General features: G+C 43.4%; 1 protein-coding gene across 7 annotated transcripts in view; it reads left to right on the top strand.

The window, feature by feature from the left end:
- The window catches only part of LOC309534759 (uncharacterized protein), a 90,612-nt gene that overhangs the window by 35,479 nt on the left and 39,378 nt on the right, over positions 1-15,755 (top strand). For 3 of the 7 annotated variants that reach the window (XM_082227105.1, XM_082227100.1, XM_082227104.1), the window contains exons 1-2: positions 2,743-2,983; positions 10,281-10,360. In XM_082227105.1, the coding sequence (XP_082083231.1) occupies positions 2,960-2,983; positions 10,281-10,360 (104 nt within the window). In that variant the 5' untranslated portion in view covers positions 2,743-2,959. The other 4 variants (XM_082227103.1, XM_082227101.1, XM_082227102.1 and 1 more) reach the window with 4 other exon arrangements.

Below are 15,755 nucleotides of genomic sequence, written 5' to 3'. Positions count from 1 at the left end.
ATTTATTTATTCCCTACACAACCCCCTCCCCACAAAAAATAAAGACGTCCATTTACAATTGCTTAACTACATTCAGCCCCTTGAGCTTCCATTCAAAGTACTGGGGAATAATGACAGGACCTCCTCTAAAGGCCAGTGGCTCCAGATGTACAAAGCTCTCTTGTGGGCTTCACTGGGCATTGGATCTGGCCCTAGTGCCTTTGTTTGCTTCAACCAGCAGATCATTAGGAAACAGCTGGTGTTTAGGTAATGGTGCTCCTGGAGCCTTCACGTTCTGGAAGTCTGGAAGTTCTTCCCCATTAACTGCAGACATTTGTGGGTACTCAGGAATGAAGGAGTGAATACGGTCAAACTAGCTACCATCCATTTCATGTAAATATAGAGTCTGCTGGTCTCTGATTGCATGATGGTGCCAGATAACCATTCATAGTACCTTCTCCACTACAAGAACAAAACATTTGCCCAACTGTTGAAAACCAGCTGCAAGCCAGTGGTGGAGAGGTATGCTCCTCAATAGGCACCCACTATTGCCAGTTTTCTAGTACCCTTAATGTGCATTCATCTTCACTTTCAAAACATGCACAAGGTGCCATTCATACACTACACCGCGTGATTAAAGAATATCCACTTAGGGAAATGTTTCAGAAAATGCATGTGAGCCATCTCAAGTATATGCATATCTCTATGCCTAAAGAGGAGGAACAAGAGCTTAGGACAGCAGCATGGACTGGGGTTTAGGATTGTTCAACCTGAGAATATAATAGATTACAGTCTGTTAATGTAAGCTATGTGCTGTCAGGTCAGAAGATGAAATAAACAATAAAGGCGAAGTAAGTTAAATGTAAGCAAAGAAATGAGTTAATATTTTAGCTATTTAATCTACATGGGAATTGAGGACCTATGTAAGTGTTTCAAATTATTTTAGGAAGCGGTTACAAATACATTTTAAATTATTTTTAATGATTCATGGTGGATCTGTTTTACTTTTAGGACTTTGGACTACTTTCATATATTTTTTGTGAATGTGCTCCTGAGGGCTGGGAAGCCTCTGGAACAGAATGGGGCATGCTGTGCAGAGCAGCAATGTGTGTGTGTGTGTGTGTGTGTGTGTGTGTGTGTGTGTGTGTGGTGCTGGTGAAAATCAGTTGCCCTAACTTATAGAAGCATAAACACTTTCTGCTCAGTCAAAGCCATGGTTGAGTTGGATTCAACAGCAGCTGCCTCCTGGAGGCAATTCTTTTCTTAGGTCTCTTAAAAAGCCTTGAAACACATTTTTAAAACTCCAAATAGTTTATAATGTAGTTTGTGAATTTAAGCAAGAGAAGTTGCTGAATATATAACCCACGAAAATAACCCACGACTGCAAGCTTCAAGCCATTTACTGTATTAAACAGACTTGGCAACTTCGTAGGAGAAAATGGTTCTTAAGTTTATATTTGTTGGTGGATTCTGGGAAGATTTGAAGAGTAAGTGCATTAAATATGAACCAATGTTCAGTGTTTTGGTATAAAAGTTTATTTAACAACAACAACCAAATATTGACCATTCTTCTGCTTACTACTGATAAACAGAATAATTCCCCATATCAGATCCTGGCCAGGGTCAGCGTTTCCTTTAGGCAGGGTGAGGCAACTCAGACAGCACATGCTGGGGGTTAGGGAACAGTGGGAGGCTCTGGCGGACAGGGCTGTGTGCCACGTGCCCTACAGTGCAACACCTAAGTGAGCTTGCTGCTGTCAGGTATGACGATGGATGATGCCGTCCTGTGGCTAACATTAAGCTTATCCAGTCAGCTTCTGGACACGGGCGCCATCTTGTCTTTCACCTAAAGCAGCAGAAAGTCGTTGCCCAGCTCTGATCCTTGCAAAATGTCTAATAAAGCTAGAACATGTATCTAAATCAGGTAATGGGGAAACTCATGCCTGGGGGAGAAATGTCACTCTCCAGGCTTCTCTGTCCAGCAGTCAGAACTCTCCTAAGGTCACACCTCTCCCTGGTCTGCTTTGCACCCTCCTTGAGTGTTTTCACATACCTGGAATGTGCTCTGGAGCTCTGACTGTGCATTTTACGTGCCTTAATAGAGATGGGTTTGCATAGAAACTAGCCTACTGTACGAAGGTGAAATTTACATTCATTACCCCTGTCCATTTTTGTCTCTGGGCCTGCCCATTCTTAGCATGTGACCCTTGGAAGCTTTTGTCCCATGCACACACACACACACACACACACACACACATCTTAAACATTTCCAAGACTGTTATTTTGCTAGGCACTTCAAAATTCTTTAGAAGTATTTACAGTATCACAAAATCAGATTGTGAAGTTCCCACAGCAGCCTAGTTCTGTGATTTGAAAATATCTTTATATTTTGTGTTGCTTTCCTGTGGAGAAGTCTGGTGATGACAGAGAAGTATTTTGTTTGAACTCTCTGTTTTACAGATACAACTGCCACCAGAAGGAGGAGGAGAAAGATGGAAACTCATAATCAAATATCCAGCACTCCAGAGGATCAGTGTGTCATTCTTCTGTGTTTGGCAATTGAATTAAATCTGGTTAGGCAAACACTTATGCAGGAAATATTGCCTGGAGATAAAAGTTGTCATGGAGGCTTAAGTTACCTGCATCATAGAAACACAAAGCAATGTTTGGGTTTTATGTGGCAGGTGCGGTTTTAAACCACACACCATCAGGAGGGCCCTTTTTAAGGAGTGGACAAAGCTGTTGTGAAGCCAGAAGGTGTGTGTGCCCTTTACTCATGGGTGTACTTCAAGCTGCAATTAGCACAAATGACATTTTCTTTCTGAGTGGCATTTCCACTCATATCTAAAATAAGCTTGTTCCCTCAGCTTTCAATGGCAGCACACAATGTCATTTCCCAATGGATTAAATAACAGGAAGCAAAATAAGCATTTTTACAACGTTCTCAAGCCGACATGGATTAGCTGACTACTCTTTTCAAATGGAGGGAAAAAGAGACTGCAATGTAAGCTTGATTCACAGGCGCAAAATAAGATTTCTCTTAATATGTCAGATTCATAAGTAATAACTTTGCTGCTGTATTTCCCCCTTATTGAAAAATCTCCTTTTGTTAATGAATGGCATAGAATATGGGATGGAATTCTCCTTTCCAGCCATGAAGAATGCATTTTCATGTTCCTTCTCTTCTTATATATCATTCTTTTGGTCTGGCAGGTAAAGCAGCTTTTTCTGTTTCCATTACTGTACTATAATTCTACAGTAAATTCTGTAGTAGTTTAAAGATTTATAGTTTTATCAGCATATCTTTAAAAAAAGGACTGAAGTTTTCCATGTTCTGTTTAAAACAACAAAGAAACATAATTCCCTCCCCCTCTCTTGATCTATCTTTGGTAAGACTCATTGCTTTAAGGGGCTGTTAAGCTATAGATCTTCTTGTGCTGGGAATTAAGCAAGATGAGTTTCAGTTAACATTCATTAAGATGGATGATACTGTCTATTCTCTTTTGAAGCAAATCCTAGATGTTATTGATTACCTTTTGCATATGTGTGCCTGTGCAAGAAAAAGATCACCTCACCAACTGCTGATGGGCAAAGAGAGTTTTGTTTTTTTTTTTTGTTTTTTTTTGCAAACACACATTTGGTTTGGGATGTATTTGCAAAGCCCCCTTCCTCTACTTAACAGATGGTACCTGAAGAAGCTCTGTTAGTGCTGATCACTGTATTAAACTGGCCTGAAGGGTAAATGGATGCTGAATTCACAAGTGACACCCTGTTACCTCCAGCTTGAGCCAAAAAGGTGAATCAGAGCTGGCAGCACTAGTGATCCACAAATGTAGATGATTAATGAAATCTCCCTTTACAGAATATTTAAATGAAGAAATAGGTATAACATCCAATTAATACATCTTTCATGTAGACAGATGCATCTGAAGAGCATGCATTTTAAATTGATAAAGACACATAAGAGTTCTCCTTAGATATTACAACAAAATGCACAAAGCAGAGTCAAATTTGCATCCGTTTTCTCACTGCTTCCTTTGTAAAAGATGTGCCTCGAATGAACTCTCTTTAAAAGCATGCGCATTTCTGTTCCCAAAGTGGAAAATTCCTTGATGGAGATTGGAAATTCATTATTTTGACAGTAAGAACAGCACCAAAATCAGGTATCTAAAGAATTGTTGTTGTTGTTGTTTAGTCGTTTAGTCGTGTCCGACTCTTCGTGACCCCATGGACCAGAGCACGCCAGGCACTTCTGTCCTCCACTGCCTCCCGCAGTTTGATCAAACTCATGCTAGTAGCTTCAAGAACACCATCCAACCATCTCATTCTCTGTCGTCCCCTTCTCCTTGTGCCCTCCATCTTTCCCAACATCAGGGTCTTTTCCAGGGAGTCCTCTCTTCTCATGAGGTGGCCAAAGTATTGGAGCCTCAGCTTCACGATCTGTCCTTCCAGTGAGCACTCAGGGCTGATTTCCTTCAGGATGGAGAGGTTTGATCTTCTTGCAGTCCATGGGACTCTCAAGAGTCTCCTCCAGCACCATAATTCAAAAGCATCAATTCTTCGGCGATCAGCCTTCTTTATGGTCCAGCTCTCACTTCCATACATCACTACTGGGAAAACCATGGCTTTTACTATACGGACCTTTGTTGGCAAGGTGATGTCTCTGCTTTTTAAGATGTTGTCTAGGTTTGCCATCGCCTTTCTCCCAAGGAGCAGGCGTCTTTTAATTTCGTGACTGCTGTCACCATCTGCACTGATCATGGAGCCCAAGAAAGTAAAATCTCTCACTGCCTCCATTTCTTCCCCATCTATTTGCCAGGAGGTGATGGGCCCAGTGGCCATGATCTTCGTTTTTTTGATGTTGAGCTTCAGACCATATTTTGCGCTCTCCTCTTTCACCCTCATTAAAAGGTTCTTTAATTCCTCTTCACTTTCTGCCATCAAGGTTGTGTCATCTGCATATCTGAGGTTGTTGATATTTCTTCCGGCAATCTTAATTCCGGCTTGGGATTCATCCAGCCCAGCCTTTCGCATGATGAATTCTGCATATAAGTTAAATAAGCAGGGAGACAATATACAGCCTTGCCGTACTCCTTTCCCAATTTGGAACCAATCAGTTGTTCCATATCCAGTTCTAACTGTAGCTTCTTGTCCCACATAGAGATTTCGCAGGAGACAGATGAGGTGATCAGGCACTCCCATTTCTTTAAGAACTTGCCATAGTTTGCTGTGGTCAACACAGTCAAAGGCTTTTGCATAGTCAATGAAGCAGAAGTAGATGTCTTTCTGGAACTCTCTGGCTTTCTCCATAATCCAGCGCATGTTTGCAATTTGGTCTCTGGTTCCTCTGCCTCTTCTAAATCCAGCTTGCACTTTCTAAAGAATTACCTTCTCTCTTTTGAACCTGCTGTTCTGCCAAGATCATAACGTGAGACTCTGTTCCAGGCTTTTCCTTTGACAGGTGGATGCCAGAAGCAAGGCCTTTCCAGTGGTGACACCCCAATTTGGGGCTCCTTAGCCACATTCAGCTTGCTAGCACTTTACTTTGGGGGGTCCAACCAAAAACTGTTCTAATGACAAATGCAATAGATCTGTTCATTATTTTAACCAATGTTTACTTCTGCTGTTCTGTATATTTGTTATTTCAGATTGCGTTGTTTCAAATCTGACTTTTTACATGTCATCTTGAACATTCCTCTTGTCAGAAAGTTGAAGTAGCACATTTTGAAATAAACAGCACAATCCTATGCATATTTACCCAGAAAAGTACCACTGTGTTCAGTAGGGCTCACTCCCAAGTAAGCCTAAACACACACAAATCTAACTGCAATATTAATGCAACTGTCCCGCAGAAAAAAATGTATTGCTATAGAATTTCATACTCAGTCTGTTGGCTTGAGGCATTATTGATTTGTTGTTGTCGTAGGCATAAAAGGGAAATCAAGCATCTTCAACTTAATTAGTGACTGGTTTGGCACAATAATTGCCTTTCACTTTCTTGTTTACTGCACTGTAGGGAGGAAAACTCTAGCGTAAATGGCATTTGGGAAGTGGGAGTCAGGCTTCTCCTCATCACGACTGGCAAATGTTGATGTACAGGAAATATCCTGGCTGAAAAGAAGAATCCTTACCTTGAGCTTGCTGCTCTTATGCACATTTATTCAGAAGTAAAACCCATTGAGTTCATTGGGACTTACTCCAGGTAATTGTGCATAGGCTTGCAGCCTTAGACATTAATCCTGTCCCAGCACAGAGGAGAGGATTTGATGACCCTTTAAGTCCCTTGGAACACTATAATTCTATTGTTCTATTGTTGGCCATATACTGGCTGTGGCAAGCTATTACACCAACAATATCTATTGCATTACTCTGAACGATGCTGCTTTGGGGGCTCTCAAGTGTGAAAGGCAACATATAAAAACAATTCTTTCTTTTAAATCTGCTATCTTTTCAAGGCTCCTCAAAGCTCCTTTATCTGTTAACTCAGCGCACTACATCATTCCAAGTGCTCTTTCTCTCATATGTGGGAAACCTATGCTCTTTCTTTTTGCCTGCAGCTTTACAAGGAAAGAGCTGCTATGCGTCATTCTTTATAAGCTTAGTAGGAAAGGACAACCTGTTATGGAGCCTCGCCTGAGTAAAGAGAGCAAGATATAACACTAATTGCTTTGTAAAACAGGTGATGAATCATGATCCAGAGGATTTTGGAAAGCTTTCCATTACGCAGGGGTAGAGAACCTCTGGATGCTTTCAGGCTCCAGCTCCCATCAGCACCAGGAAGCATGGCCAATAGCCAGTGATGGTTGCAGGTGGAGTATCTAGCAACATCTGGAAAACCAAAGGTTCCACACCCTGGGCTACTCTTAGTCCACACACAGTCTAGATCTTGCGCCTATCTTTTGCACCCGAAAAGCCCTTCTTGAGAAACTGGTTTCATTCTGAAAATAAAATCACACTGCAGATTGCATCTGTATTACTCTGCAGTGTGACCAGTTGAAAACAGATGTAGGAAGTCCCAACAGCAGCCGGGGGATGCGGGGAGATGTATCCACATATGTCCAATGATGTTGTGAGTGGGGATGTGCTAAGATTGCAGCCACTGCTTCCTTCTTCACTTACCTGAGGCATATGCAGGGAGGAAAAGGAGTGGACAACCTAATAAAGAGGAGGGTTTTCAAATGCATACCAGGCATCTACACCCACCCTTGTGGACAGCAGGATTTAGAATCAAACTAGATTATTTTTTTTAAAATTTAAATTTTATTAAAGTTTTCTTGGTTTACAAAGGTATGCACAATGTCTCTTTTTTCAAGTTACATTTTCCATAGGTCAGTTTCATTTGTTGAGACATTAGGATTACATTAGGAAGAAAAGAGGGGAGAAGAGGTGGAGGGGGCCATGGTGGGTGGGGGTGGGGTCGGGAGGCAATATTTCTATTTTGCTTAATGTATGTGTGGGTTTTTGTGTCAGCGTCATTTGTGCAGGTTCTCTTTGCTATTCGCTTGTGTTCCTTTGGTGGTGAGAGAAATTGTGGTTGGCCTAAGGTGCGGTTGCTTGTTTGTGATTGGCTGTGTTGAACTTTGTTTTCGTGTGTGAGTGGAGTGGGTGGGTGGTTTTGAATCAGGTTAGCAATATTGATTCATATGCTATTGGTGGATTCTTGTCGTTGTCTAGTTGGGCTGTGTATGTGATGAAAGGGAGCCATACCAGGGTGAAGGTATAGTCTTCTATTTGTCCCTGTGTCAGTTTCAGTTTATTGGTTAATTTTCCTAGTAGAGCTGTTTCCCATACTATTTGGTACCATTGGTCTAAGCTTATTCTTGACAGGTCTTTCCAGTGTCTGGCTATGATGTTTCTGGTTGCTGACAGTAGGTGGGAGAATCAATCTAGATTAAAAGCAGCGTGTTAAGGATGAGCATGAACGGTTCCAGATTTATCTTAGAGTTGGAAGGGACCCATGGGTCATCTAGTCCAACCCCCTGCAATGCAGGAATCTCAGCTAGAGCATCCATGACAGATGGCCATCCAACCTCTGCTTAGAAACCTCCAAGGAAGGAGAGTCCACTGCCTCTCGTGGGAGTCTGTTCCACTGCCGAACAGCTTTTACTGTCAGAAAGTTTAGTCAGAATCTCCTTTCTTGTAACCTGAAGCCATTGCCTCGAGTCCTACCCTCCAAAGCAGGAGAAAACTACATGCCTGTGCAACAAATGGGTTAGTGTGTTCGCAGCCTCTGTTTAAAACTATATCCAGCTTAAAGTAGTTAATATTTTTTTACTGCTTTACATGTGAGCAAAAATCTGCTCTGCTTGCACAACGTCAATGCTTGATACAACCCAGTTGGTTGCATCACACAATAGTCATACTAAGAATAGACCCACTGAAATTAATGGACCTAAGCTAGGCATGCCCATTAATTTCTAAGGGTTTCCTCTGCATATAACGAGCAATGAATACAACCCAATGTGCTATCTTTCTTCTTGTAGGAATATTTTTTACATAGGGGAGAGTTCAAAATCACAACTCTCTCTCACACACACAACCACACATTCAGTCTGAACTGTACACTCCAGGAAGGACTCTACCACATACGGTAACTGTTCTGAATGTATAGTTCTGAGTCCCCATATCAGCCTAACCAATCTCTTACAGCTGATAGAAAGACAGTTCTGTACAGGAAACGACATGCAATCCACTTATAGATTGTCACATGTAAGATGAAACTAAAGATGTGCAGGGAACATGGACCCGATCAAGACTGTTTGTCCACTCCTATACATTTAGGCAGCCCTTATTGTTTTTGAGAGAATCAAACGAGATAATGGTAACCATTACCTGTGTTCCTGTGGCAGGAAAGAAATCTAAATAAATATATCAGACCAACCCTGGGGAGCAAGGATACCATCTTACAAAGCAGATAGAAGACAGAGATGGAGACATGATGTTCCCAAGGCAAAGTATCATCATGATCCACATGGGCTATGATTGAGAAATGGAATACTGACCAGGAAAAAAACATGCTCTAAGTATTGATTGTGCCCATCAACAGCTGAAATGTACCAAGGCCACAAAAGCTTGGTTCATGAATTTTCCTTAGTAGGAGAAAGCATGACTTTTCATTTCATAAGGGTAGTGTGATCAAAGGCAAGCAAGTGCATCCTCACATCTACCAAACTGAGAATGGTATCCAACTAACAGTCATATTAGCACAGTGACTCTTTGTTGGGCAATGTAGGTTCCCCATCCTATCCTCTCCCCACCACAGTGTGACCCCTAAAGCTGCTCTGGGTTTCCTCTGAAGCAGATTTAGTCAGCATGCAGGGAGAGAAGAGGGCAGGGAAGTTACATTGTGCAGCCAAAAGTCATTGCACTAGTGTACCTGTTTTAATTCGATACTGCCCTGAGTGTAGCTCCTCATGGGACCATCACCGAGAACCTTATTTTGTTGCCTTATTCGTCCATCGGGGAACTACCATTTCTCAGTAGATTTAACTAAGCTATAACTCTGCTGACCTTAAGTTGTGTATTCTCTGCAAACTGAAGGAGAAAAGTCCCCAAACATTCCTGAAGTTATTAGTCAGGGACAGGGACATTTCACACAGGGCATAGTTAAAGGGCGGAGCTCTCACCCTCAGGAGACGGTGGTGGCCACAAACTTGGATGGCTTTAGAAGAGGATTATGAGGAAATGTGGGCTATGCTCTGCCTCCGCCGTCAGAGGCAGCATTCTTCTGAACACCAGTTGTTGGAAACCACAAGGGAGAGTGCTCGTGTGCCTAGGTCCTTTCTGAAGGTTTCCCGCAGGCATCTGGTTGTCCAATGTGCGAACAGGATGCTGAATTAGATGCATCATTGGCCTAATGCAGCAGGGCTCTTCTTAGGTCCTTACATTTAAAACCAATATTTTGCATCCTGCTGGTTTAAGAGTTTCATAGAATCAATGGAAGGGACCACAAGGGTCATCTTGCCCAACTTCCTGCAATGCAGTAATCTTTTGCCCCGTGTGGGGCTCAAACCCAGGACCCCGAGATTAAGAGCCTCATGCTCTACCAACTTAACTCATATTTTTAGGGGGCCAACTTTTGGTCCAAGAGGGCTAAAAATGACTGGAGAAGATCCACAGTAGACTGAAATAATTAGTGGAAAGAAAACATCTGAGAAATGCAGAATAGATGCTTGGTCCTCCCTTGTTGTTCTCATTCACAAGCCTCATTGGGGGGGGGGGAATGGAAGTCGTGCTGGAGAAAATCTGGAGGACTGTATGTGGCTGCCTGGCGAGAAGACTGTTTGCTTTATTTCTTTCAGCAGGCAACAAAGATGAAGCCAGACGGTTTTTACAACAAGGAACAAAGATCCACTTCTACCCACACTAAAGATAATGAAAAGTAAGTTATAAGACATGGGAAAATGGAGAGATGTTTCACTAGTGTCAAATGTACAGGATCCCCCCACCCTCGTTCTACCTTTATCTTGTTTCATTGATTTCCCTTGCTCCCATCAAGACCTTTCTGCCTCACACACAAGTGGGATCCAATTATTGCAGACTATCTGCCTCTAGAAGGCCATTGCTCATCAGTGTCAGCCATCGAGGTGATTTGCACTTTCTTTGTGCCACTACTTTTACTCTTTCTCCGTTACCATCTTTGTCAATTCCCATGAGCCAGGCTGCTGGTTACAATTACCGTACCAAGGTGTGACTCAGATGGGAAAGCTGGAGTAAATACTGGACACCGAATGGGCCACTAACTGCAAACACAAGACAGTGGGCTTCACTGGAGGGCATTGTGGGACAAACTTTTTTCAGTCTGAGGGCCCCGTTCCTTGATGGGCAACTTTCTGAGGGCCACATATCAGGCAAAAGCTCCAGGTCAGTGAGGCCAGAGTTAAAAGTGAGCAGAGCGATGGATGTGACCCTTTATACAATAGCCTACGTTCCAGACACACAAAAGTCTGAGGTCTCTACACTCCCTCCGCTGAACACACTTCCATCTCCCACTCTGTATTTCTTTGAAAATGTAATGTCCATTTATTTATCCATTCATTTATTATATTTGTAACCTGCCTGATCACAAGTTGATCCAGGGAATGGTACAATAAAACACATTTAAAAAATCCCAAACAATAAAACTAGTCAATACAATTATACCCTAAAACAAAAGCAGGTAACAAGTCAACACCAGCAGGTATAACTATACTTAACCCGCACAAATGTCTGAGCAAGCAAGCCTGCCTTCAGCTGGTGCTGAAACTCAAGAAGGGGCCAGCTATATATTGAGAGGGAAGGCATTCCACAAACAGGGCGCCATCGCAGACTAGGCCCTCTCCCATGTTACTACACAATTAATCTTATCTAGCTGTGGAAAACCAAGGGAAGATTGATGACGGTGAGGCACTCCATTAAGTATTTATGCCTATGGCTCATCCCCACTTTCGGTGGACCCATATTTTGATTGTTCCATGTACTGATTTATTCCCCCTGCTCCAAGAGCTTTACTCATTGCTCTGTGGCCATGCCTTGTGAAAATCTGATCCTACTCTCTGAGCCGGATTTTATCAGCTGCACAGAAAATCTGTCGAGGGATTTTGCCCTGGCGACACTTCCCAGGCCCCTCCCCAGGCCACACCCTTCACTGGGCCTGCTCTGTACCCTTCCCTAGTGATTTAGTCAGCCTACAATATTGTTTTGACTTGTGATAATACTGCTTGATTGCCTGGATGGAGAATGGAGAGTGGCCATTGGTATGTGGCCGCCAGAAGATTGGCTGTGAAGAAGAAAAATTCCCCACTCCTGCTTTATGGAACAAGTTAATCCTCATTGAGAATTTGGTCATGATACAATGTGACAATGGGGTGTGCGTGTGATATATATTCATTCAGTTGTTTTATATCTGTCCTCAACACCTGACAAAGGCCCAGTCTGCATGCCACGCTAAGCCAAACGAAATGTGAATGAGTGAGTATGCAAATATACGGAGCAAGAACTGTGGTGACTTTGCTCATCCTCTGCTCCTGCTGTGCAACCCAGAGCTAAGTCATGGTTTACCTTGGTGTTATGTCCAAACCAGGGATTCTGGTTTGTTTCTTCCAGACAACTCATGAATTATCATTCAATAACGAACCATGGCTAGAACATGTGGGTTGTCTGGAGCAAAACACACCATGAGCCTGGGCTTAGATATAACATGAAGACAAACCATAGCTTAGCTCTGGGTACTTATGGCAGTAGCAGGATGGTGGAAGGAGCAACAAAGTTATGACTTTAATTTCATGAACTTGCATACTCGTTCTGTAACACTTAGACATAATTTGACTTAGCGTTATGTGTAAAGCTGTGTGGACTTCCAGATGCTGTTCTCTACAAATTATTCCCTAGTGTTCCACTCCCCAAACGCCATTCAAATGATCTTCCAGCACTTCTTAACTGGACAGAAATCTCCTCACGGGGGAACAGTGGGTGCCTTATTGGGAGTTATTTTTTTGGGTACATAACAAGGTTGTGTTGCAGGCAATCCCTTAATTATTATCCTTGACCTTGGGAAAAAAAAACCTGAAAATAACAGCCCCAGTGAGATGAAGCAGCTTTGCAATTACATTGCATAATGTTGTCACACGAAGGGGTTGTCAGGGAGATAATGGTAAACACCAGGCTGGCTTCTGTCTGAAAAATAATTGGAGTCAGCTCCCTTTGTGGCTGGTGTAGAGGAGCAAAATGGAAGAGTAAATTAGCAGTTACTGGAGACATTAGCAACAACATTGTGCTTACCAGTGACCAGAACACTGTCTGCCTTTAACTACTGTGGCATGAAATTGCCTCGCTTTCTTTCTAATGACAGCCAAATTTTCAAATGGACGTCCTTTCGATTCAAGCCGCCCAAAAGCTGCCAGCAGCGGGATCTTTGTTTCTTATGCTGCTATTTACAGTAGTTGTAACATCAAGGGCATCATTTGACAGAGATTTCACTCCCACCCAGGAAATAAAGACAGAGAGAGTGTGTTATCGGTGGTGGCTAACGCGCATTATTAGAGGGACGAGCTTTTCTTTTCCGTCTGGCTGGATGTCTCGTGGACTTCCTTGAGGTCAGGCACTGTTCCCGAGGGAAGGATTTAGCTCCTGGCAACTCCCTGTTATTTTGCCTTCTTGCTTTCTCCCTAATTGCTGCCGTGCAACACCTGTTTCATCTCAAGAGACCCTCTCCAGCTGTTGTCAGTGCCACCACTCTGCTCCGCCAGCAAAAAGGAATGCTGCGTGCATACCAAAGAGAAGTGTAAGAATCGGAGGATCTCTGCATGGGTACTTTGCTAGCAATACTCCAGCGCCAGCAGGCATCCAGCTTTCTTTCTCTGACGATTCACAGAACCTGGGTCCGCATAGGAACACAGTGTGATAAGGGCCACCAGCTTTGATGGCTTAAAAAGGCGATTAAGACAAATTTGTGAAGGGGAAGGCTCTCAATGACTCTATGTGACTGCCAGACTCAGAGGGGGAATGCCTGTGGAAGGCAGTTGCTGAGGTACAGCAGCAGGAGAGGGCTGTTGGCCTCATGTCCTGCTGGTGGACTTCCCATAGGCATCGGAACAATGCCAGAGTTCATCCTGCATCCTTAACTACATATGAAACTGGCTTGGCCTGAGCATAGGTGCCAACTCTATAAGGCTTAGGTGTCTTCAACCCCCCAATTTTGAGGGCACGGAGGAGGGCGAGTGCAGAATCAGCCACCTACCAACGCAACAGTCAGCACACATTGCCTGTTCACTGCCTTGTTCCCTAAGCAACCCCCCTCCCCCGTGCTGTTGTTTTTCCTCATAGGGAAGACCCACATCACTGTGGCCCTTCCGCCACCTGCCCAGTGTCTCTCTCATAACGAGGCTGCCAGGACTCTCCGGAGTGTCCTGGGTGTTTCACCATGGGGATGGGGGCCCCTGCAAAGTCGCCTGGAGCAGTAGCAAAAGGACAGTTCCACTTCCTGGTCCTGCCGCAGCACTGTTTTGCAATGGGTCGCTGCCTCTGCTGTGCCTCCTGCTGTAGCCTCAGGGCAGGCCAAGCAGGGACTGCGAGTCCCATCATGCCTCGGCCCCGTCTGCCCTCTCCGCCGAGCTTGCTTCCTCCACAGGGCCAGCCACAGTGAAGCAGGAGAGCCAGCAGCCGAGCACAGCGTCATGCCTCACAGCTAGGCTTTGTGCTCAGACTCCTCCCACTATTAGTCTCCTCCCGATAGGACAGCTGCATTGCACATGTGATGTCACATATGCAGAAACACCGCCCCCCCAAAAAAAATGTTGGGCGGAACTCAGCGCCTCAGGTTCTGAGTCTGACAACTGGCCCATTTAGCCTTCTCCTATTTGCTTTAATGTGAAGCAGCTCTTCAAGGGTTGGGGCTTGTTACCTATGGTTGTTACCTGAGGTCTTTTTGACTAGAGATGCTGGGAACTGATTTGAACCTAGGATCTTCCACACACAGTCATGCGTTGTACCAACAAGCAGTGGCTACCACTTCACACAAAGCACTAGAGTAATGTAAGCTAGCACTTCCAGGTACTTCTGCCATGCTGAGACTGTCTTGCTCAGCAACTTCATCTGAAGAAGTAGCAGCTTTTTCGGGCTGAGTGGACTTTAAGGACATGTCATTTCATTTCATTGCGCCTGGGAAGCATGGCCTCTACTAGATCTCATCTAGTGGATGAGTCATTATTACATTAAGTTAGCAGCATAATAAACATGATTTAATATAACTTGAGTCTCTGCTGATGGGGAGATAAGCAAAGCTGTCTGTACACTAAATCTGCCCACTTGTGGGAGAGGCATCGAACATTTTATTTCAGATGAGACACTGAAGAGCAGGAACAGGAAGCATAAGACATGTGCATTTCCTGGTCTCTCAGTGTAATTGTCACACCCAAAGCTGCTTATAACAGGCATGTTTGGAAGATGGACTGGTTATTTTCTTATACAGGGCAACTACTGGTACCCTGCTCATAAATATCAACTCCAGAATCATAAACAGAAGCGTATTTTCTTTGTTTATTTCCAAATACCTGATCTTCATGTTCTTTCAGCGTCCTGTGAATAAATGTACTGATTTGGTTAACTACATTGCATTGAATTCTGCGATGGGCAATCATGAAAAAAATTTTTTTTGCCTAACATTTGCAACGTTCTTTGCTATTTCTGTGAAACTACTGAGGGACCATGTATTTTTTTTAAAGAGCAGGCTAGGGACATTGGATACCCATGCAAAGCAAGAATGAGGGCAATCAAGTTAGGGCAAGCTATGATAGCTAAAAATGGAATCTTCACACTCAGAGACAGTGCAGACCTAATTATATGATAAACAAAAGGAACCAGCTGTTCCAGTTGTTATTTTTCTAAGCTCACTGTGGAGAGACGGAATTTTGGACTAGGTGGAACTTTGGTTTCATCTAACAAGGAACTTGCTATGTATTTATGCCCTTCAGGACTTCCTTCTGGAAATCCTTCCTGTCCTTTTGTCAAATTCATTCATGTTCTGTGTGTGTGTGTCTAAAAATGTTGGTTACATGTGAATGTATGTAATTTAACCCCTACACCACTTTTCAGAAAAAATACACTAGACAGGATAAATTTATACCAGAGATGCTGCAGCAGATAATGGAGGAAGCTTAACTGTTTCCCTGTCTGTCTATTCTCTTTTCCAAATTGCTGTCTCTCCCCCAAGTGCTTTCTGCCCAGGGGATTTCAGAAACAGCAAACATTACAGTATTCAGGAACTTTGTGGAGTGAAAAGCCACTGGTGTATGTATGGG

The sequence above is a fragment of the Podarcis vaucheri genome (assembly GCF_965113315.1).
Source record: "Podarcis vaucheri genome assembly, chromosome: 1".
NCBI lineage: Eukaryota > Metazoa > Chordata > Lepidosauria > Squamata > Lacertidae > Podarcis > Podarcis vaucheri.
Note: the sequence above shows the minus strand (reverse complement) of the source record. Positions and strands in the feature narration are given on the sequence as shown.